The sequence below is a fragment of the Limanda limanda genome, chromosome 13, assembly GCF_963576545.1.
Source record: "Limanda limanda chromosome 13, fLimLim1.1, whole genome shotgun sequence".
NCBI classification, from domain to species: Eukaryota; Metazoa; Chordata; class Actinopteri; order Pleuronectiformes; family Pleuronectidae; genus Limanda; species Limanda limanda.
Window position 1 is genome coordinate 16,506,064 of NC_083648.1, and position 25,872 is coordinate 16,531,935.

A 25,872-nucleotide genomic window follows, 5' to 3' on the forward strand; every position below is an offset into this window, starting at 1 on the left:
GCTACACTGTCACTACAGATGCAACATCATCATCTTTACAGGCCTAATAAAGTTATTATGAGCTCTTTTAGTTATGCAAGTCCTTGTTGTTCATCAAAAGCCAGTGAGCAGCTCTACTAAAACAATGTAAAACAAGATGCTGCTCAAAAAGGCCTTATAATTCATTCACAACCTTTCTGACAGTGAGAAAGTATTTGATGGGAATCATAAAAACTTTCGATAGCTTTATAACCGTAGGAAATGTCGAGACAGCTATAAAAAGGTGCTTATGTTTAAGTGTTGATAAGAGGAACGTTTATCGCCTAAGCTACCAGATAGGAAGTAAGTGAAGAAGAAAGAGTGATCTTGGGTCAATATCTTGAGTCTTAGGATTCCGGGATCTCTGATGGCACCGTTATTGTGTAGGGATCTTACACCTGCAGCCTTTAGGAATAACTGTGACAATGGGAAGCTGGAGCTCAGCTGGACATGTCGGTGAGTGAACTTTTAACCCTCACAAAAGCAGTGGGTTTGGCAACCAGCAACCAGGTCGAGATCTAAGACCAGTCATGCAGTCACTCACAGTACAACCAATTTTATCTCATGGACTCATATTTATACCTTTACCTTGTCTACACTACTGTGAAGATTTTCTCCTCCTTTCACAAATCTCTGTCCACACGACCTTTGTTTTACAAAATATCTCCATGCAAAAAACATCTACAAAATGCAGACCGGGCCAGTAAGGGGCGATTAAGACTACTTCCACAATCCCTCAAATACCAGACAAGAACACAGTAATATTCGTAGAGGTAAATGCCCGTGAATGCCAGTAATGTGGAACTGTGATGCTAAATTTAGCTGCAAACCTGGCACTTTTAACCAATCGCAGGGAAACCGGTATATAGCTGCCATTTTTGTTGCTTTTTCTAGTGCATGCTCATTGAAGTGAACTAAACTTTAACCTTATCATTTCCCAGATGCTGCGTTTTACATCCTGACAGACCCCATGTTATTCTGATTGTGATCCCTCTGCTGGACTTCACTGATTCTGAGAAGAGAGCAGTACAGAGAAGGATGGAGATCTTGACTCCCACAGCCTGGAGACACACAATGGTGTTGTTCACCTTTGGTGACAGGCTGAGGAGAAATGGGTGCAGTGTGCAGGAGCACATCCAGTCAGCAGGCGCTCCCATGTTCTGTACAAGTGTCGCTATCGATACCACGTATTGGATAACAAGACAACCATCATCGCCCAGAGAGAAATACATCCACAGAAGGTGAAGGAAGGTGGAAAGAAACAGGAAGTAAATTGGTGGAGGAACGATGACAAGGGGGCGGGGGGGAAGAACAGAGGAGGTGAGTCAGATGACAGACAGGAAGGAGAGCAGGGGCAGGTGAGAGAGCTGCTGAGAAAAGTAGAGGACATGTTGCTGAAGAACGGGTCACGGCACTTCTCTCTTCACATCTACCAGAGGATGGAGGTAGAATGGAGCCGCAGAGAGCAGCAGCTGAGAGCTCGGCTGGAGGCAGACACCCATGTGGGACGAGTGAGAGGAAAACAAGAGATAGCGGAGGCGAAGATAAACATGGAACCAGAGGAGGAGCAGAGGTTATCGACAGGAGAAGAAGACAGAGAGAGGGGAGGTAGCCTGAGGAAAGCTCAGGAGAGAGGGGAGGGATGTGCGGAGAGGAAGCTAAATAGAGAAGAAGATAAAGAGGAGAGAGTGACGGTGGAGCTTAACAGACAGAGCATTGAGGAGAAGGGGGAGGATGCATGCTGTGACAGTGGACGAGACAAAACTGGAATAATGGCTCTATATTAGCCTAATAGGGGTCAAAGGTCAGTCTTTAGTCCAATCAGAAGAATTGCCTGAAGTAACAACCAGTGTATCTGTACCAACATCTGTAGTCACCAGTGACACATTTAGCCTAACTATTGTCATGTGATTACCCAGCAGCAACAAATCTCACACACAACTATGGATTTCTGTTAGGGGCCAGACTTATAATATTCCTGTGGCTGTGTCCTGCTTCTCAGAACCCACTGCACCTACCCTGGAAATGTTTTACATTAGCTGTTCTCAGAAGTCTGGACATTTCCCTGAAATTTTCTAAAGTGGCTATTTGTGAGAATGCAACTGTCTGAGTCAGTTGATCTGCAACATTTCCTGCCAGCCCCCGAGTAAAAACTGTAGAATACAGCAGGGAAATGATGACCAACATGGGATGGATGCAAAACTGATATATTTCAGGATGAAAAAGAGGTATACACATAGAAGACGCTGACAAAGATGTCAACATGGACAAGACAATGAGATTCAGTAGCATTTTTGGATAATTGCTGATTACTTGATGTTTTTTCCTTCCAGCAAAATTGATCCATTATGTCCTGCCTCCTGAATTCTCTACCAGGCCGCAACCCGTGGATAGGACATTTTCCTGTTGTCATGAACGCAGCCATCTCTAACAATCTCCTGCTGTGCTCTTCATAAGAGAAAATGCACAGATAAATAAAAAGGCAGAGAAAATGTTAAGACCGGCGACATTTTTTCTGAGTTCATGTCTGAAGACAGCTATTACTTTATGCTGTAAATATCAAGCTACACCCGGTTAACTTAGCTTACCATAAAGCCTGAGAAAAGGGGAAACATCCAGCATGAGTTTTCTGATGAAAAAAAAAAATCATAAGTATAGTAACCCTAATGCTAGTGGAAGGAATGTGAAAAATGTGAAAGTGTATTTTCCAAAATGTCAAAAGTATTTCTCGACTGCAAGAGGATTTATTATATAAATGAAACACTTTCTTAAAGTCTTTTTCATGTCATCTCTGTCATGTGCTTCAACTATGCACCATCTTTTATCTGCTCTGCATAATATCTGTAAAATGCCTTGTGGTCTGAGATGCTGCAGCTGCTAGTCCCACATTCAGCTCCCATGCAGGAGAGATGAACTTAAATTGGTTTTGCTACTAAAATCATCAGGAATGTGAGACATTGTGTGATCCCAGACCTCAGCTTTCTCTCTCCCTAATTATGTACAGTACGTTCCCAAACGCTGGGGATGCTTATGAAACACGAGACAATGTACCATTCTCTCATACTAATGTAATTAAAATATAATTGTCTTTGCCGAGGAAGTTATCAGCTATCCACCGAGTTTGTCATTTCTCTCTTATACTTTCTTTTTATGTTTTCAATTTGTGAAAACGAGGCAATCACTGACGCTGCATGCAGGTTTTTATTGCAGAGCTGAGGGACGTGTGGTCTTCCACCCATTTCATTACATCTGAGCAAATTGTCAATTGGCTTCAGGGAATTGCTGTCTCTCCTCGGCTGACACAGACAGTTAATCCTCATTCCTGGCTCACAGTCATGTTGCCATGCAAGGTCAGTCATGTTCCAACCGGGAGGTCAGTCTCAGCGCGAGACATCAGGCATGGGCCGATTCAAAAGCACAAAATCAGATTAAAGTATCTCTTGATCCTGTATAATGGAATAGATTCAGCTCTTTCAAATAAAAAAGTAATTAATAATAATACAAAAACAAGTGGCTAACCGCTCAGAGCTTGTGGGTCAAAATCTTTATCACTATTAATTAGTGAACAGGGCATCAGAAGAACGAGCGTGTGCCGACAATTATTTTCTTTCTCAACACTTTCTAGTAATTAGATGTGGAAAGCCGCTGTGACACTAATTTGGCTGAAGTAGTCCGCTGTGCGTCCCCACACAGCAGCCTCCGAGAGATACAGTGTGTTTACAGGGCTTTACTGCAGCCAAACACTACAGCAGATGCTTTCAGCCGCTTCCTCTCTACTTACTGTAGACCGCGTGATCAGGGAATGTATTTGCAAGTGCGTTTGATTGGGATCAAAGCCTACACAGTCTCTGGATGGCACATGATGAAGTCTTCTACCAAATTGTTATGAAAAGAAATCATTTATTAGAAGGGTTTTCTATTTTTTTAGAAGCTGTACTATTCTACACCCCTTAAACCATTAAATGATTATGGCTTTGAAAAAACATTTAAATAGTCAGATTCTTTCTACAGTTTCAGTCAAACACACAATGATCTGCCAGCGTCAGCACAGTTTGGGTTATTTTACACATGTTTTTCAATTGTTTTTTTAGATGCATAGATTGACAGGTGTTGGAGAGCACTACAGCATATGTGGGAAAAGATTGATAAAGCCTCAGCGCAAGCTTTATACAACCAGAATTATTGCCTTCGAGTTGCATCGAGGTAATAATATGTTTGCTTAAAAAGACTTAAACTGTGTCTCAATTCAGGGGCCACATCCTATAGAGGCTGCATTTGAAGATCTGCGCAACTAGACTGTCTCTTTGTGAAAGCTCCTTCAGATGCAGCTGACAAATGCGTATAATTCCATCAGCGAGAAGCGAAGGCTCCCAGGAAAGGATCCATCTGGGCTCAACCAATCCCAGGATTCATTGCGCTAATGACGGCGGCAAGCAACGAGACGTCCAGTGCATTAGTATTAGGTTCCAACTCAACCAAACAGCAAAGAGTACACAGGACCAAGGAGCATTAACGTTATCGTTGTGTCCAACTGCAGCTCTGTTGCTAGGCGACCGCAGTTATAGTGGAAGTCTGCGTAGACTAGACCATGGAAGGAGGCCGCAAAGATTGCATCCTCTGACACACGACGCCCCTGAATTGAGCGCATCTTATCTCTGATTGATTTTTTGACTTTTTTTGATGTACCAACTGTCCATCTTGAGTTTGAAAATGTCATAAAAGCACAAAGTCAAATTTGAGTATTCCCATAAAGTATTTATAAAGATTACACCTAAATTTGCTATTTCATCATGAATAATTACAATTTTAGAGGAATGTTCAATATCCTCAGATATATTCCAGACTTAGATAGCTTTCAAGAGTTTGATAACCAACAAACTATGAGTTGACCTTTGCCTTTAGTCTACAGATTAAGTCTATAGACGGAACGGAAGTTTCTTGCAAAACTCAAACATTAACTGACATACTGGTTCCAGTGCAACAGTGCATGACTGATTTCTCCATCTTCCTCAAGGACATTGTGTAGCTATGTCTGACATAACTAAGAATAAGCTGGAATTAGATATCATGTCGCTTTTATTGGCCCTCATTGCACAAGATAAAATTTGGAATTTCCTAACCACGTGTTAACCTGTTTTATGTATTACACAATATGGGCCGATGTAATCTAGGCTCAGTTGTATGAGCGTTTGTGGGCAATCATGTCTTATGTAATGTTAACGATCAGCATTGCTGCACTCCTCAGTAAAATAAGGGGAACTAATGTGTTGTGTGAGAGTATAAGTATTCTCAATAATCACAGGGAACACCCATCTTGCATTACGATGGCTTTTCTCTTCTAACAGCACACTTATAGTAACCGATTGCTATCTAACAAAAAGTGTATGACGAGCTTTAAACATCAACTTGGATCCATGAAGGTATCTTTTTATCTATTTTCCAGAGCAACAGTTGCTTGGGGGAGCACTTGTCATGGATACAGCTGTTGCTACGAGACAACTGACAACCCATTTGATTTAATCTCATCTTTAGTTGAAAGATGAAATATCTCAAACTTTCGAGTGCAAGAAATGCTCTTAAAAAAATATCACTTAAATATAAATGTACACACAAGTTTCACATCTCTACAATGTCAAATGATAATGAAAACATTCCACCGAATTTATCGGACACTGAGCTCACAAAGATTACATTCAATTATCTTAGAAATGTATTGTAATTTACATTCTTTTCTGGAGCAGTTTTTTTCCAAGTGGGGTCGGCTGATAATATTGAGCAGGATTTTGTTCACATGATAAAATGTAACTCTAATCCTTTTTGTATGTTGCACGCCTGTTTCCGAGCATGCAGCATAATCACAAGACACTGACCCGAGTAGCTGAGAAACACGCTCCTGCATGACGACGTGACCCACTGACCTACTGAACCAATTCTTAAACTATACAAGTACAAATAAAGCACTTTTTCTCCTGAGCCAGCTTACACGAAACACAGATAGTTTAAGTCATTGATCACATGACCTCAGCGAGGAGAAAGGAGGCAAATTGCTTGTGTTGGACGGTGAGATCGATTTTAGTTTCTTTAATGTGTGTATGTGCTTTACTTTTACACTATCAACACCAACACTCATCAGAAGTTATTAGAACCTGCACAGTACTGAATTGCACAAAGAAAAGTGAAAAAGACCTGCTTCACAAAATATTTTTGTGTCATACATTGCACCTTCCATCCTGTGTCCTTAACCACCGCCCTCTGTCACCTAAAAACCACTGCCCAGTGTTTTTCATTGTGTTTATGTGGCAGTAACTGTTGTCCTTTCTCGAGGTGAGACTAGGGAACACAGTATAACATTTCTCTGACAAGCCTCCTTTTTCTCATTCACCTCCTTTGTGCTCATAAACGAGTCCTCCACTATTTCACTAAGACCGCTGAGGTGAAACAACCTGCAGTGCAGCTACATACTTTGCCTATAATGATTTACTGCAAGGTGACTTCCTCTACTCTTGTTCTACCCTAGCTTCCTCCATAATGGATGCCCTTGCTGCAAAATTCATTTATCACACGTATACAACAATTTAAAGCACATTGATCCGATTTTGTTTTACGATCAAATCTTGAAAAAAAAGGAGCATAAAAGAATGAAAAGCCATGATACAACAAAAGTGCACCCGGTAGAGAACAAGATCTGAGTTATAGACCATGACAGCAACCACCAATGCTATACTGGTCTATAAACACAACATATATACATGGATAAGAGATAAATGACAGTCTCAACTCAGCATATCTTTTATTTTCACCAACTTCAGCAGTCAGAGTTCAGACTGCAGAAGCTGGTTGGGGGCCAAGGGGCAAGGTGACTCAAGCAGAGAGATGGAGATTAAGTCCACTCTAATATGATTCATTTTGAAATGAGAACGCTCCCAATCTGACAAACAATGCTTTCCCTATCAGAAAAAATTGAGTCCATACTAACACATCTGAAATCATATACAACATGACCCCATTATGTGCATTTGTCAAATGCATATCAGCATAAACAGGAAGTTTACTCTGCAGTTGGTTGCTTGGTTGCAGAAAACACTATGAAAGAGGAACAGGCACAGTGGAAAGTGACATGGTGGATTTCTTTTCAAGTTGGATCTGTAACTCAAAGTATTGGCAGCACTTTTAATTTGTTATCCATGTTTCACCATGATAAGGGAGTTGGTACTGATGAGAGCCAATTAGGAGGAGAAACTGGGTGTCTGCGTTATTGTATCCAAACATTTCTAACCGACTAAAACGCAAAGCAGTGTATTTAAATGTGTCTGTTCTAGGGGCTCACAAATTCCAGCGTAGCGTTGTGTTGTGATGCATTTTAAAATAAAATGTATTAGTACAGAGGGAGTATAGAAGTGAATAGCTTGAGGCAGAATGACAGATAATACGCACAGAGGGAGGGTGGGACGCTGATGACAACCCTTGTGCTCCTGAGATATATCGTCAAATAACGAGCGTACATTATGATGTCACAGTGAAGTTGACCTACGTCTGTTCTTTATTTCAACCTATTAGACATTTGTCTGAAAATGTGTCATAATTAGCAAATCAATTTTGTATTTATGGCCAAATAAACGTCTTTGGTGACATAAGTGGGATCTTGACCTTTGACCACCAGAAGCTATTCAGTTCATCCTTCAGTTTCTGACAAATGTTACGAAATTCCCTTGAGGCGTTTCAAAGATATCGTATTCCAGAGAATGGGACAGACTGATTCATGAATGGACAAATTAATAACATAATGCCTCAGTTCACAGCTGCCACCGGCACAGAGGCAAAGGTGAAAGTGTTTTGAGGTGCGAGAACACATGAACAACATATGAGAGAGACACAGTGCACAGGAAACACAGGCAGGGTTGGATTCTACTGGAGATCATAACACCGAAGAAAGTCCACCTGTGGGATTGGCGTCAGCGAGTAAAATAATATATCCTCGAAGAAATGATTCATAACACTAATATTATAAACTTTCGCTCTGCACACTGAGCTGTGTGGTGGAAGGAGAGCCTTGAGTACAAAATACATATTTTGAGCTGAGAGAAACCTTTGAAGGTATAAGATTGTAAATGCACAGAAGCGGCAAAAATACAGAGAAAAATATACCTGGGCAACTTCAATGGTGACAGGTATATTCAAACATAAGGAGAATATATCGGATGAAACTCAGATGACTATATTTCTGAGGTACGGCAGCTGTCAGAGATGAGAGATGAAATTAGATTTAGATGAACAATTCAGAAGCCACTTTCCCTAATGCGCCTTCATCTTTAAACGCTTCTGTGACAGGAGGGAATAGTAACCAGTCAATTTTCTGCAAGGGGCACTTCCAACAGTTTAACTGCTCAGGACTCAGAAGTGGATTTCTACATTTCCAGGGCAAAGCACACGCCTTATGAGCTTCGTACATATATGGCATCATTGTTAAACAGCCAGTGAGGCAATACTCTGTGGTGTTTCATTGTAAGATGGGAAAGGAGCGAGAAAGTACGTGATCTTTATCATTATGTGGATAAGCCCCATGGATATGCCACGTGGTTTTGCTCTTCTCGGCTATAAGTTCCAGGGCAAACGACGTATGACAGAGGAAAAACACACTGCTAGCCAGTTAGCCAGTAAGGTAATTCATAATTGATTGTGATCATTCATTGTCGTTTTCTGCTCGTTCTTATGCTGAAGCTGCCCAGTAAAGCACAAACACACAGGAGAGAGACCCAGTGAAATTATGGTGGAAAAAATGGTGGTAAAGAGGACAACACCCATGATCCAATGCTGCTTCACAACACCATCAAACGAGGTGCTTTTGTTACTGGCTGAAGTTACATATTATACGTTTAAGATTCATTCAATTATTACAGAACAAGATGATATTATTTTACGAACATTTCCATTTTTATCACAGCCCTTAGATCTCCATTTAGACAACTGACTTCCTCATATGTGGCTGAAGGCAACAAATGTCACAATGTTAGAATGTTTTCACCACTGACTAACACTTGACTTATTGTGAAAGACATAAGAAACTTCGGGTTATTATTTGCCCTGAAAAGAAAGTCTTCAGCTTCTTTGCCTTGTTTTGTTTTTCGAGGGAGAGCACGAGGACAGAGCCGGACGTTATCTGCTCCTGAGGGGAGATGTGGCAGAGGCCAGAGCACAGCCACTTTGAGCTGCTGGTCTCCTAAGTTGAGATGTGCCAAAACAGTTATTGGAATAATCACACTGAAACCACCACAGCGTGTAGACATTAGTGAAGAGTAGTGTTGTGTGCACAACTCTTCTTCCCAGAGCTTTTAAACAGAAAAACAAACAGAAAGTGTTGGTTAGCTGCACACTGAGCCAAAGATGGTTTGCTTATAATCACATTTCCTGATTTACTTTCATGTAACAAGCAAATATTGGGGTGTGAACAATGCACAAAGCACACAGTCTGGTGTAAGTAGGTTTATAATATGGAAATGGTAAGCATATGTCTATGATTTATCACAGGCCCAATACAACCTGATGGGAGTTGAACAAAACACCTGACATTGTGCTGACTTTGAGAATAAAACCCAAATCATTCTGAGAACTGTTGTGTGTGAGTGTGGTTTAGAGTGTGGTTACATGGACCAGTCAACCTTCTGCAGTAATCTGATTTAATAAATGTTTCATATACAAGACACTGAGTTTACGTAACTGAGTATAAAGGAACAAAGAAAATGGAATTTCCCAGCTCCAGGTTCTTGGCCATGTTTACATGTAACCGCGTCTCTTATCAGCTTTTCTCATGTGGAAATGTACGTGACCAAAACTTTTAAACCTGTTGTGACAACAGAGCGGCAGGATGAGAGGAGAGTTTCACTGTAACATTTAAATTCAAAAGGTAATGCTTCCAAAATAAGGGCGAGTTCTGTCCTGCAGTGTGTATAAGCAGATTCACAATAACCAGGCTACTACAGTACGTGTAAATGTAACTGATCACCTATGTTACCCTGTAACATGTTTGATATTTACAATTCAAAATCTGAATAATAATAAGAAAAAAAAAATCAAATAGGTTTCGATTGAACCTCGGGAGACTTCTGTAGTATAAAATAAACAGAGATTGACAGTGATCAGAAACCCAGAATAGCCAACGAGAACATGCTGACTGGGAAACATCGCCAACTGGATGAACGCATGTGTTTAAAACCGAAACACAGCATTACCCAACATTACACAAGAAAGCAAAACCTTCTGACGTCACCGGCAGTCTGCCTTCACCTTTGTTTTATTCTGAAGTCACTTTTGATCACAAGTTTCTGTGACTTCTCAAGTGTCTCTAGAATTACCACCCAGAAAGTGTGTGTTTTAAACGCCAAATGCAGCTGGATCGTCTTGTGTGAATGCTGGCCCGAATTACAGATTAAAAATTGGTTACTTCTGTCAGTATGTCTGTGGTCAGTTAAGATTTTCAAGTCCTTTGGTGTGCAGCAGGCATTGTGTGCATGAAAACTCACCAAATGACTGACAGGGAAAATATGAAAAGGCGAGTGACTAATGCAATGGGTAAGGCAGAAAAGGATGAGTGCGATGACATGAGCAACACACTCCACCCTAAACGTCTCCAGTAAAGCTGCATGATGGCCCACGGTGGAGAAACTACCCATGTGTGAAGGTGGGAAACTGGGAGTGGCTGGAAAACACTAAAGCCTTATCTGTCAACGTTCCCCGTCTGCAGAGTTGAAGAAAAGGGTTTTTTAAGGACAAAAAAGCAAACCCACATTACATCATGTTTCTGCGCCGTGCTGCAAGGCGACAGGATTCCTGAACGCTTATCTAAGCCCCCTTCACCTGACTGAAGTCATGACATCATCCTCACAAGATGTGCCAACAGGATGTTAAAAGAAGTGTTGTCATGGCAACGGTGCAACGTGTCTTCAGCGGGAACAGACGAATGCAATTCAGAGTGAGTTCATAGACAAGACTTTGGTTTCCCTTTATGTGTTGCAACAGAAACAAATAGTCGGGGAAGATAGAGATACAGAGAGTGACTGAATTCCAGGCATCTGTTCATTAACAGAACACAAACTGGAGCCACAAAAATAAAGTGAATGAAGTAACAGTTGAATACATCGGGTGAGTCTCATTCCCCGGGGCTGAAGAACACCACAGAGAGGGAAAGCAAGAGAGAGAGAGAGAGAGAGAGAGAGAGAGAGAGAGAGAGAGAGAGAGAGAGAGAGAGAGAGAGAGAGAGAGAGAGAGAGAGAGAGAGAGAGAGAGAGAGAGAGAGAGAGAGAGAGAGAGAGAGAGAGAGAGAGAGAGAGAGAGAGAGAGAGAGAGAGAGAGAGAGACCTTTCAATAGAACTGAATCCATGGGAGGACACAAAGGACCTCAGCCTGTCTGTAAATTGGTAATGTCAGGAGTGCTGATTAGAGGATGACGTTACAGCTTCCTGGACAAAGAGCGAAGGAGGTGAAGATTGGGGAGGGATTATCTTGCTTTCATTCATTACTGCTCTCATTCATTACATGATGAACAAGGATTGTATCGGCTCCTGCTCGTAATACCGGACCTGTGTGTGTGTTTGTGTGTGTGTGTGTGTGTGTGTGTGTGTGTGTGTGCACGGATTTAATCAATGAAAGCAATGACATTGTGAATCATTGGGCATCAAACACCACAAATGTACATTTTTCATTGTGAAAAACTAACCTGAACAGGTCACCATGTTTTCCTCAGTGTGTGTCACTAAGGTATCTTTGTATAAAAATAATAAAAAGTCATCCAAAGAAGTCACTTGTGTCTGGGAAAATGTGGTTCACAATTATAGTCTAGTCTGTGGCGGCGTTAAACATGGGATTTATGGGTTTGCAAAAAGAGACTGTTGAGCTGATTTCAGCTCCTCAGCTTTTCCTCGCTCACATGAATTCTCTCTGCATCTGCCCGTGGCTAGAGTTGCTGTGCGAAGCAAAACAGATCCATCACAAGGATTTATTGCCGTTTTCAATAATACTGGAAATTAATCACTTTCAAATGAGTCTCCAACAGACTGACCCACACCTATAAATGACACAGAGGAAATGTCTCCACATGCAGTAAATGCTATATATTTCCACACATCCGCATAGCTGTGGGAACTGAGGGGAAATGGATTGATCCCGACATAGCGGCAGGGTAAAATGGAGGCAGTAAGTATATGTGAAATGACTCTGGTTTTCTATGTGATGTGATTCAGTCTGTGCCTCATCTTCTACCAGTATCTCCCAGCGACTGTGCCGGCAGTGGAAGTGGTGAAAACTATTACCGCCCTCAGATTTGTGACTATTCTCCATGGAGAGCACTAGAATTGAGGACTTTATTCTTTTTCTCTGTTAACTTCTCGCACTGTGGCCTCTTCCTATAATCCTATTCACCTGCAGATGCAAAATATTCTGTTGATCACAAATTTCCTCTAAATATCCGCCTGTTAACCTCTCACTATACCATTCAGTTCCCTCCTTCCTTTGCAACGTCTCTGTAGCACAGTTGTTATCGTGAATAGTACAAATAGAGGCTACATAGAACAAAATAAAACAGGATGCAAAGTCAAAATACTTCAGATTTGTGTTCCTCAATTTTGCATTTGAATGTTAATCAACATTAAAACATTTTGGGTAAAAATATTCACTTGACAGCTGGTAACTAAGTCAGCAGGCCTGGCTCTGTCTGTCAGCAGACGAGCAGAAAGCCAACAGTAGATCTGGTGTTGCACATGGACTTCTCAGACACTTACAGGAGGTTTGGAACAAAGAAAAGCACACATATGGTTAAGATGAAGGCCTATCACTGCAAAGGAATATATGAATGTGTTTTTAAAGTTAAAATGTTTAGAATGGCATAAACCTATTGAATTTACGAAATAACCAAGACCTAGATTTATAGTCCTCCTGTTTGCAGAATAACTAAATTACGGTTTGTCTGCACACATTACAAGGAGTAACGATGTCTGAAAAACAATTAAGCATTTTCAAAATGAGATATATAAAACTTTAAAAAGCACACATTGGCAAAATACTTACAATAAATTCTGGGGGTAAAAGTCAGGAATCTATAAATGCATTACTTGATGCTATTTGTTTGTTTATTTAGTTTAGTGCTCCTTAAATTGACCACCGCAGACACCACACCTCACAAGAAACTTCATTTGAAGACGAGCTGTCTTTGTTTCCATCCCTGGATTTCCTTGTTAAATTTTCATTGTGTGCAACAACAGCACAGGCAAATGTTAAGAACATAAACTGATGGGTTCAAATGTGTGTAAAAGATAAAAATAATAAGATGAAAATATTTCATGACACTAAATAATGTATAATACGATATATATTGCTGTAACGCATCATAAAAATGTGAAGGATAACCAGTCAATATGATAATCATCAAACTGAGGCTGCTAATATCCCATGGTTTATCATTTTTAACAACTGCAACACACTCATGTGAAGGTGGTGGCAGTCAGGTTACTATAGAGACAGCTATATCTGTAAGTTATTATTGTGACAGTGCCACTGGTTTCCTGGTGAGGGTGTGAATAAAATCATGATGTAATCTAGAATAAATTATATTGGTTTGAAAAGTGGTTTTTCTGAGATATTTAAGATAAGAGATAAGATATGTCCTGCAGTAAATTAAAGAAAATTCATGTCAAATACCTGTGTTTGTGCTCATTAGTGAGAGCAGGTACACATAGCTGTGGCCTCAGGTTGGATCAATAAAAGCACATTGGGGGAATCAGAGAGTAGAAAATGGATAAAACAACAGAAGCAGAGAAGGACAGTGAAAACAGAAAAAACTGTTGTGTGTTGCCACCAAATCATTGGTGCCTCTAGTCTTTGTCGAAGAAATTGGTGTAGATGCCTCAAGACAAGGTTGAATCAAAGACTATTTCACATCACGTCTCATGAACTTTGCTTAACCGCAATCTATAAATCAGTCTAACGTTCAAGAGGTGAACCTGGTCAGAACTGACCCAGAGATCAGGTAAAGAGACATTTCAATTCCACTTTTTTTATTTTACGGAGACTTTCCTCAGAGAGTACAATCTTTCTCTAAAGCTTTTCAATGAAATATTAGCTTCAAATTAATCTTAGGAAAGCATTTCTCACCATGCTTTCATTATGTCAGTTTATTCTATATAAAGCTCCAGCAGTACCAGAGGCTGCAGTTTCAGGACCTGAAAACAGATCTCACACTCTTATAGTCGTCGATAATGTTCTTTGTTATTCTATTTGGTAACATAAGGTGGAGTTCTTAGAAATGTGGTCCTGAAAATGAAGGAATCCCCAACTCAGTCAAATGGTCAGTTCATCACTTTTTGCCTAGAATGAAATGTCTCTAAAGAATTTGGATAAACTGTTTGGAAATTTGGTTCAGACATTATTGCTCAAAAGAGGATGAGTCCGAATGACCTCTAGGAGGACCACATTAAGTGAAATGCCTCAACTACAAAACCTACAAGGATTAAACGTTTATTAAATAAAATGTAAATAATCAGTGAGCAGCTAAACATGATTCCATATCCCAGTATCACCTCCTGTATCGTTTTTACATTTTTTTACATTACATGTCATTTACATTACATTACATTACATTTCATTTAGCTGACGCTTTTATCCAAAGCGACTTACAATAAGTGCATTCAACCCTGAAGGTACAAACCAAGAACAACAAGAATCAAGACAGTAAAATTTCTTCGAAATAAAGCAAAAATACAGAGTGCTATAAGTAAGTGCCATTTTAGTGCTACCAAAGTGTTAGTTTTCAAAAGTGGTTAGTTTTTTTTTTTTTTTTTTTTTTTTTTTTTTTTTTATTCAAGGTACAGTCGGAAGAGGTGTGTTTTTAGTTTTCGGCGAAAGATGTGTAAACTTTCAGATGTCCGGATGTCGAGTGGGAGCTCATTCCACCATTTAGGAGCTAGGACAGCAAACAGTCGTGATTTTGATGAGTGTTTAGCTCGCAGTGAAGGAGGAACGAGTCGTTTAGCTGAAGCAGAGCGGAGAGAACGTGCTGGTGTGTAGTGTTTGACCATGTCCTGGATGTAAACTGGACCTGATCTGTTTACAGCATGGTATGCGAGTACTAGTGTTTTGAACCGGATGCGGGCAGTCACTGGTAGCCAGTGTAGGGAGCGGAGGAGCGGGGAAGTGCGAGTGAATTTAGGTTGGTTAAAAACCAGTCGAGCTGCTGCATTCTGGATGAGCTGCAAAGGTCGGATGGCAGTAGCAGGTAGACCTGCCAGGAGGGAGTTACAGTAGTCGAGGCGTGAGATGACCAGGGCCTGGACCAGAACCTGCACCGCCTTCTGAGTGAGAAGGGGGCGTATTCTCCGGATGTTGTAAAGCATGAATCTACAGGACCGCGTTGTTGCAGTAATGTTGGCAGAAAGGGAGAGTTGGCAGTCGAGTGTCACACCCAGGTTCCTAGCAGTCTGAGTGGGGGTCAGCACGGAGTTGTCAAAGTTAATAGTCAGGTCATGGGTGGGAGAGTTTGTCCCTGGAAGGAAAAGTATTTCAGTCTTGTCAAGATTAATCTTCAGGTGGTGAGCGGTCATCCACTGAGAGATGTCAGTCAGACAGGCAGAGATTCGAGCTGCTACCTGTGTTTCTGATCGGGGAAAAGACAGGATTAGTTGGGTGTCATCAGCATAGCTATGGTAGGAAAAGCCATGTGAGTGAATGACAGAGCCGAGAGTGTTGGTGTACAAAGAAAAGAGGAGAGGACCCAGGACCGAACCTTGAGGGACCCCAGTAGTGAGAGGACAAGGTTCAGAAACAGATCCTCTCCAAGTTACCCGATAAGTGCGTTCGTTGAGGTAGGAAGAGAGCAGGGAGAGGGCAGAGCCTGAGATACCCAGGTCCTGCAGAGCACAGTTGAAAAGACAGTGGCAATAGTCCCAAAAAGGACTTTAATTTGAAGATACATTTTGTTGATGCAGCTTCCAATAACTGAATGCACTGTGAATTAGACCTAACACTTTTAGTGTCTGTAATGTACAAGGTGCAGCCAATGACTGTATATAAAGGTGGACAACATGATGGCTTCCAAAAGTGAAGCCAACTAGATTGTCCCCTGGTAGAAGGTTGCAGTTTGGGTCAAAACTCTGCCTCTGCCATGTTAGCAGATACGGCATGGACCAAAGTAGAAACTCAAAGCGCAGATTTCTGTTTGATTTCTGTCATTCTACGAAGTTCCTATGGTAACGATGTATGTTCATTTTTCTTATAAGTTGCTATTTGTATGACACACCATGATTGACAGCTGAGATTGACTCGCAATGACACGAACATTTGTAGGACCTCAAAACCATGGCTCCACGCCACAATCATAGCTGTGCAGCCTCTGGGTCCAAAGAACATCACCAGTGCAAGAGGGGGGCAAACGTATCCAGAATATTTACGATTCATTTTTGTACAACGGTGCCATCCATCTAAAAACACAATAATACAAAACTACTACTCTCTCGACTTTGGGTAAAATAATTATTATTTATCAAACTAATTAAACATGTTTTCAATGCACTCTGAGTCTGGGTTGAATAGTGTGAGACAAAACACAGTCTATTCCTTTCTTTGTGTGCCTGTACTGTGCTTGGGCTCCAGCAAGGAGCTGCTGATGGCTCGTCTATATGTGCAATGCAATGGGCCAACACTTGAGAGGAAAGAACAAGAAAGAGGAAAAAGAAAACTCCAGACCAGTGAGCACATGAGACAGTGGAACGCTGAGGGGGACAAATCGGGGAAGTAAAAAAAGCAGAGTGCAAGCAATTACGCCTGAAGCTAGCTGCTATGTTAAGCTAAAGGACTAACCCACCGACCCACGTTTCACACAGCCAGCGGATCGTGTGAAACCCTAGCTTGTGTTGACTGTCAGGCAGCTGGAAAGCTGAGTCAACGCATCCACACAGGAGGATGGTGAACATCCATCACAAACTGAAACTGCAAAAACCAACCAGATCTGAACTGAAACGAACCTCGAGACAGAAACTGTTATTAAAGGATCACATCAAAACATTTTCCCACCTCCCGAAAGTGGCGTCTAAACACACAGACAGTTTCAGTTTTAAGTGCTTATATAATATGAAGAAAAAAAAGCTTCCCAGAAACCACTTCCTCACAGTTCGCAGAATGATCCACAGACGTCACTGTGACAGTTTTATTTGGAAGTATCTGTAGAGAGCAGCAACAAAAATTTTTTGTTATCATTTTTCAGGACTTTGAGCTGCATAAATGGAAGTTTTTTTCACCATCTTTGTATTGCACTGGCGGCTAAAGTCTGAGAGACAAATATTTCAAAGCCTGAGCAGATAACACTGAAAGTATCTGAATGACTTCATGTCACAAGGGGCAATGGAGAAGTGTTGTCTTGAGAATTACGTAAAATTCTTATCTAGAATAAAAACTGAAATAATAATTATAGAAATTATAGAAAAGATAAATATCTGTAACACACTAGTAAGTTGATATAGTGTGTAAGTAAAAACAACAAAGCCAGAAAGAACTGATTTCAGATCAAATCTAAAGGGACTTTTGTTTTTCCAACAATGAAACATTGATTTAACCATGCTTTATACTGACGTGTCTGCAAAGCATGGACTGAACTCCACATATTCTCCTGATAGTATCAGGAGGGGCTGTATATGAGGACACTCTGGACCCTCTCTTGAGTTTTTCTTGCCAGCGCCCTTGTAAAAACTCATTAGAATGTCCGAGTGAGCCATTGTGAAAATACAGCAGGATATTGTCCACAGAATTCACTGGGGCGAGTGGTGATGTTTCTAACACCCAGCAAAAAAAATATATAAATATCTCACAATGAAAAAGAGGAGAAATACACGGAGAAGACAACGAAATATGGCAATTTTATATTCCATTTTAGATAACATTCAAGTTGTCATTTTTCCTGAAATGTATTTACTTTCTGTCAGTAGGGCTCATGGGTTTCATCGATCGTGGGGGAGTGTCATTTCAAACCCAGGTTAAAATTCCTGACCTATGTTTTCCTGTCAACAGATACAACAGCTGCTTTCCTCTTGTGTTAACATGAACTTGTGACTGCAGGTAACCAGAACTTAATTGTACAGGGACTTGTATTGTGCCCTAGAGGAAAAGATAAAACGACTTTGACCATTTACATTGACCTATATTCTGAAGTGAACTAACGTATGGTACCTCAGGGTGCCACGGCCTTCATGTAAACAAGCCGGTCATGAATGGATCTCAGTGTTCTGCAGATTCAGTGAATGGGTGGCTGCGTGCAGCAGCAGCAGCAGCAGCAGCTGGTTTCGGTCAGACCTGCAGTGTGTAAGCTCATGTGATGCAGACTAAACAGTAGGGAAGAGGGAGGGAGGTCAGGGTATCAGAAGAAAAAAGTGGGTCACTTCTCGTTGACATAACTGCTGGAATGTGACGCCTGGATAAGCCTGCAGTTGTGATTTTAACTATGAAGTATGAATTAATCCCTGCCAACGAAAACCCAGTGTTAGTATTTGTGTCTGCGTGCTGCAAATGCCACGGCTCCTTCAGCTCGCTTAGAAGTTCAGAGTTTGTTATTTTTCACACAGTGCCCTTAAAACTTAAAGACATAAAATGATGGTGCAGAGGGGTGGGGTTGTATTAATGCAGCTTTGAAACTTTTTTTTGAAAATAGAAATAGTTTTTGAGGGTCAGTGTCATTCAGCCAAATTCATATTGACAGCGTTTACATAGAAACCAAAATCCAAACTATTGACCTTATTCTGAATAAGACATTATTTTGACTATGGCCTTTACATGAGTTGCTAATCAAATATTCCATTCACATTCCAGTTTATATTTTACAGAACATAGTCTGATTCATGTCTCACCCCATCACATCCACTACGATGTCTGATGTGGTTTTGTTTTAAAACCCCAACCTGGAACAGTTTCATCTACAATGTTAGCGTTTACCATTTTGGATGTCTTCTTTTTGCACAAGCTGACCTTATTATTAACTTGTCTATTGTCTAAATTGGGTTAATATTATAATTTTTGTATCCATGTAAACATAGTCATTGTTCCACACAACTTTCTGTCCTTCACACTGTCCGTCTTGCTGCCTTTATATTTTGGCTCCATCCCGTCCCATATAAAATGTAAGTACTGTATGTTCCCTGCCACTTTAAGATCTTTCCCAGCTTTTACTTATTCTCACTGCTGTAACTCTCCCTCTGCCACTTTTTCTTCCATTCTGTCACTCTGCCTGTCATCTTTCTTACTTGTCTTCCCATCTTTTCAACCCAACTTCCACCGTTCCACTCTGTGAAGGGAGGAAAGGGAGCAGGAAACTTGTCTCTGAGACAGCAATGATTGGTCCTGTCGTCCGTGCAGCTGAACTGTCTGCAGGCTGGAACTGGTTTGTTCTGGTGATTCATATCACAGCTGTTGGATAAAGGACCTTTAGTGTAGATTTGTCAGCAACTAGGGGGAAAAAATAGTTCTGACACTTGCTTCAACACCAGAGCTTAGAAAATAGAGACTTGCACTGAAGTTAAAACCAGTCTTTAATTGGATTTATATGGTTCTCACATGATACTGAACAGTGATATGTGGCCGACGGTGAGTGCTAATGATTAAGAATGGGCCTGGAATTCTGTTCTGAGTGGATGGATATTAGCCGATAGGGAGGGCAACATTAAACTGCCAGATTTTTCAATGGAGTTTGGTGTGATGTGCGCTCGAGTACAAAGAGAAGTGAGAGGGAGAAAGAGAGCAAGAGGCACATATCAGGGCTGACGCTGGGACAGCTCCAATTGTAGGAAAATCAAAGTGCTGCTAATTGGTACAATTACAGAGACAGGACAAGAGAGAATACAGAACTGCGTTTGTGCATGTGTATGAGGGAAACATGCACAAACACATTGCAGTATACTTCAAGGCAACAATATTAATTAGCTTCACATGTTGTTTATGTAGCACCAAATAAGTGAAATAAACTTCATATGATATCTTCTCGGTAGGAGAGGAGAAAATCTTTGAAGTCAGAGCGCTGGGAGGATGAATAATTTACATCGCATTTACTGTATAATGCAGCTTGAACCTGGCTCAGCATTTATTTGCATTAGTACTTATCACACTTACTGATCCGACCCCGACTGCTCTGTGTGATCATCTGCAGACTACTGCAAGCTCGGAGTGCTGTTGGTTTTATGTTTCACTGGTGTTTTTTTGTGTTACTGGAAGAACAGGAGCGCTGATCGAAGGTGGTGCAAAGCGATGATCAGCTGCTCGTGGTGCAGAAAGGAGGCCTGAGCCGGAGTGATGAGAAAAACAAACAGTTTGTGGCGAGGAGACGGCGCGTCTGTAAATCTCTTTTTTTAATACCCCGCAGTCATGTTGTTTCCCCCTCACAACAATAACTCACAAACCATCCAATAGTCTCCTCTCATAGAAAAGCATGTTAGATAAAGTCATTACTGAGCTACCCAGAGGATTTGTCATGTCCACAAACACACACACTCTCATAAACAGACAGAATAGATTTACACATTCCACTTACTGAGCCTCACACACACACTTCACAAATAATACACTAAATGCTTCATAAAAAAAAAACACTAAAAGACAGGTAGGCTATATGATGCAACGTCTGTAGTCTGGCTGAACATATTCAGCTGGTTTGCTCTTCACATACGCTCATACTCTCACAGACAGTCATCAATTATGACTTCATTCTCAGTATGCGAGTCATCTGCGGGGCAGACAGGGCGATTCAAATCAAAACTGATATTGAGCGGAGCCGCCACACCGATGGTAATCACACCAGGTTTGCCCAGTCTGCAAAAAACAGAAAGCCTGTGCTTGAGGTTATTTACCTCACCCTCTGAATGAAATCTTGAGATATTGCTTTTACTGCGGTAATTGTTTCAGCTTCAGAGCAACAACTGCCGCACTAATAACCCAGGAAGACCTTTCCATTATGAATGTGGAAATTTAATGAGAGAGCAAAAGCATTGTTTTAGATTTGGTGGGCCAAGTGAATTTCATCTACCTGAGGCCTGTCTCCTAATAATTAAGTAACTTCTGTCTGCTCACACACGTACACACAAATATATTCAGATCTTTTCTGTGTTGTTTATCCTGCAGAGTATTTTCATTTCGGCACCTAACTCCAAATATAATATAGATCCCTGCCCATAATAAAGATCTCTTTCTTTTTATTTTATGCTTTGCAGGTATTGCAGACAACTACACCACCATCTTTGGAGAAATAGTCTCATACATTACATAATTATTTGATGAAACAAATAAAGTCTCCACTGCTACCAGAGGTGATACTATGAAAGGAATATATCTTCGCTTATTAGCTGTATTTCCCAGTTGTATTTAACCATGGACTCTATGAGTAGAAAGTCCTATTAACCTTACTACTACTGAGCAAACTATCCACAGACCCTTATTCTTAGACAAAGAAGAAAAAGTTTCAGGCTTGTCAATGTGTTGGCGGTTTCCTCAGCAGTGACATTAAATCACATAGTAGCACTGCAATTAGTCCCTATGTCACCTGGTACCGAGAACTGTCATCTTTCTTACTTGTCTTCCCTTGTAAGTAATCTGTGTCTGCACAAATATTTTGTGCAGACACAGATTAATGTCACTGTGACACTGCATTTAGTAATATGATCAAATGTGTATTTTTAAATTCCTTCCTGCCTCTGCTTCTCATTCACACACACACAGCTCCCTGCCTGTCTCCTTCCTCCACCTCCTGCATCTTTTCCTTTTCCTTCAGATAGAAACACCTATCAGGATGAGCCTTTCAACCTTCACCCCCCCCCCCCCCCCCATTCCTGCATTAAGCTTTGCACATTTTCTACAGTCAAACCTCATTTCACAGTGTGACGTCAACATGCTTGTAGAAACGGGGACTTTGAAGGGCCTCGGTATTCTACATATTCTTCTAGGTGGCCCATCACTCGCCATGAAATCAGGAAGATGGGTCCATAAATGGAAAAATGGCTGTAGTGGGTTGCTTTTAAAAGCTTAAATATGTGCTTTGAAGTAAGACTGAGTGTAGAGACAAAGTCCTGATGGGAAAGTCTGGCCGCTCGGCAGCCATCTTGGCAACACCACTAGGCAGCTATTTCTGGATAACAAGACCAGATTAAAATGCTTTTTTCACGGTGATACTTCTACTACTCATGCACAAGGTTTCATGACTTCACATCATTGATTTCTTGGAATAATTCGTTAATCTTGCAAAGTATTTCTTGTTTTTTTCTGATTCATACCTTAGCTGAGTTTTAGAACCAAAACATCCCATTTGAAACTGGGATGAGGCAAGTAACCTCTTTTAACAGTTACAAAAAAACTGACTCTTAATGTCACTGACACTCACAAGCTTAGAGAACTTCTAAGTAAATTTCAAATATGAGGTGAAATCAGACGCAACAAACTCCAGAGGTTTGGGTTTCTTTTCTCTTTTGCTTGCTACTGGGTAACAGGCAACAAAAAACACCCTGTTGTGACATCAAATAACACCCATGGGGTTCTGCAAACAGAGGAGGAGGGAGATGGCCAGTTGGTTCATAAGCCGTGTTTTCAAAACACACTTTTCTCTTTCTGGCAGCTACGTGTGCATGTGTGTAGGTGTCCATGATGTGTGTCTAAGATCTCTTCTTACAACCTCTTCAAAGAGTCCCTGTTTACCTAAGAGGGGAGGAAAAGCCCACCTCTTCTCTCATAACACACACATGCAGAGAGACAGACAGTGGGAGTATTGGAACATAATCCAGAGTCTCCTGAGAACAAGGCACACTTTATTTAAATAACTAAACCCAAGGCATGCAGGGCAACATCCAAAGTGCTCTTCCTAAATGTCTCTCCCTCTCATATCAACTATACTGCGCAGCTGCTTTACACAGACACAACAACCTCTTCAGCTCCACAACGAGATGGGATGTTTTACTGAGTAATACAGTGCTTCTCTCTTCTCACATACACTCAGATAGTACATCAGGGGCAATGTGAGGTTCTAGAATCTGACATATGGAGTGGAGGAATCAAACCTCCCACCCTCCACACCAAGGTCCAAAACAAGGCTCATGTCTTTGTTTCATGTGGTTAGTTTTGGTTTCACATTACAATTTAAGGGACGGCCGTTGTACAAAATACATTGTACATCATGTTTTCATAACCTACATGGGCTTCGTAGAAAACTCACATTACTAATGACAAATTAAGTCTTTGCTGCTCACCTTGAAAAAACTCGACAACATATAATAGACAGAATATGTCTATAAAGAGATAAAGTCAGACAAATGTGAAATAATTCTGAAACAAAAACTGAAACCAGGATATAGATTTCCATAATCTCGTATTGCAACCCCGGCCACCACCATCTGAACTATCGTTTTACATCTACACCTAATTTTTCATTCTGAAAATGAAACTATGACACATGAATACATAGAAAAGTTGTAAATCTTTCTAAAACCTGTCAAATGTGGCGTCATGTCATAATAAGGATTCCACTGTTGGTTTCCTATGGCAAATATAATTTTATATTAAGAAAGTCTTGTCTTTTCTTCAACAATACATCACCATCGAGACCTTCACTACTCAGCCATGCTCATGTGTTTTTTGTGCAGTGTATGGTACTTACGATCCAAGCCGTTGATGTACTTCATGCTTATCTCACAATGTCCCCACACAGCGCTGACAACGGGATACAACTTCTTGCCTTTGAGCCCTCGAAATGCCACTCCTAGATACTGTCCATCAAACATGAAGCTCAGCGTTCCTTCGTCCATGTCCAGAATCACTAGCAAAGAGTCCGGCAGAGTGAATGATTCCTCCGGCTCCAGGAAACAAGGGTAAGAGGGCAGCGAGCTGTGCCCCCGGTTCTTACTGTCATGGTAGAGCCGGTTGCGTCCCAGATCCCAGCCCCAGGACTCACAGTCCGACCCCACCAGCGCTGTGTACCCAACAGAATGTAAAGCAGCGTCTGAGGTTGCCACACCAACTACAGCATGGGTGCCTCGTTGCCGGGTGGGCCAGTGGATCCTCCACACATGGAGACCCCTCGTGTATCCAACACGCCCCCGGATGCAGTCTGTGCTCTGAGCGACCGGGTGGCGATGAAATGTCAACTTATCCTCATCTTTGATGAAAATGTTGAGCGAGCGGTCATCGGGGTTCCATGCGTGACGTATCTGAGTCTCTAGTCCAGAGCATGGCATGTCCAGAAGTAGATCCAACCTTGGTGGTTTGGAGAAATCTTGTCCCCTCAGCTCTGGGTGCTGCCGGCGATGAGCCAAGGGCCGGTAGGACGGAGAGCCACCGCTTTCCCCGCGACCGTCTACCGACTTAATTCCTCCAGAAATCTTCTGGCCCATGGCTACAAAGGAAGGGCTGACAGAAGGAAGGGGGAGGAAGGGGGATTGTGGTGTTTGAGCAGGTGGGTGCTGCGCTGGCTGAAGCTTGACGTTACCTCATCAATGCGGTGGAGCTCGGAGAGAGTTCCTTAACTGGAGAGTGGTGGAGGGTGATGAAGGAGGAGGTGATGAATGAAAGATGAGCGCGATCTGTTTTTCATGCCACAAATGTCTTCAGAGAGACCAAGTGGGTGCCACACCTGTTGAGAGAAGGAACAGAGAAAAGAAGATTAGAAAACTGGCATTAACTCAATTACCACTAGTTTTCTCAGCAAACAGAGGTGCTCAGAGAGATGATGACTGAAAAATAAGTGAAAGAGAGAAGACTGTTGGCAAAAATGACTTTTTTCACAGATTTTGTGTGGCTTTGTTTTGATAGGAATAAAACAATGGACAGAATGAAAGGCGTAAACACACACAAACACACACAGCCGTAAATACACACAAATTACGCACATTTCCTCTGACTCATCTTCCCAACAAACACATGCGCCAATACCAATACATGCACGCTCCCCTCCAAACATTCCCCGGTTGTGCAACGTTGCCCAGATCTGATGCTGGCGCTCTCTCTGTTTGGTAATGTAATTTTAATGAGTATCGCCTGAGTTTGCAGAAATATCAACACGTCGGGAGAAAAAACTAAAAGACCAGGTATTCATTTATCTACAATTCTGTGTGTAGCAATTCAAAAAGATTGACTTAAGCCTAGCCTCACTGGACAGAAATCATGCATTAGAATGACAGATAGCAGCAACCAGTTTGGGTTCTGTCATCTACAAAACTGTTCATGTCCATTCACAACAAACCCTGTTTCTTGTAGGAAGTAACCATGGTTAATATTGCGATTTAGTGTCATTTTCTGTTTAGTCTCCTGTGTGGGTTTTAGTTTTGTTTTTCATCAGCCTCCATTTGGGGTCATATGAAGCACTGTGTTAAAAAGAACAGATTATGACTCTCTTGTTGTAACTGACGTAAAGCGATCTCTTCCAGGAACAGCAGCTTCCTGTTCACAGAACAAGAGACGGTCAAACCTCAGACAGACCGGGAAGTGGATGAGGAAACTCTCCACATGCACAAGCCGCATTATTCTTATTTTTGCGCTGAACTGACGATACTTCTGGTAAACCTGACTCATACCTCGATAGGAGTGATGCATAGATTATTTATAAATCTGCACTGCACTGCCTATAAATTCAAAAAAGAAGAGAAAGTATAAAAGATAAACTCTCAATCTACACATGAATACATTAAACCAAAAACAAAAGATACATTTAAAACAAAGTCCACTGTTTGTATTTCTCTGACATGTCAAGTGCAGTGAGGTTATTATAAAAAACTATGTTTATATTTTTAACCAGGTGCTGATGACAGAAGCAAACATATTCCCATCAAGCCAGTCAGCAACCACAGAGGGGTAGTGGTGTCA

General features: G+C 41.3%; 1 protein-coding gene across 1 annotated transcript in view; it reads right to left on the bottom strand.

Moving 5' to 3' along the window:
* Window positions 1-25,872, bottom strand: part of LOC133018094 (SPRY domain-containing SOCS box protein 4-like) — an 80,520-nt gene that overhangs the window by 14,181 nt on the left and 40,467 nt on the right. Inside the window, exon 2 of the mRNA XM_061084396.1 lies at window positions 23,672-24,643. Coding sequence (XP_060940379.1) covers window positions 23,672-24,404 — 733 coding nt within the window. The 5' untranslated portion in view covers window positions 24,405-24,643. The remainder of the gene's footprint in view (window positions 1-23,671; window positions 24,644-25,872) is intronic.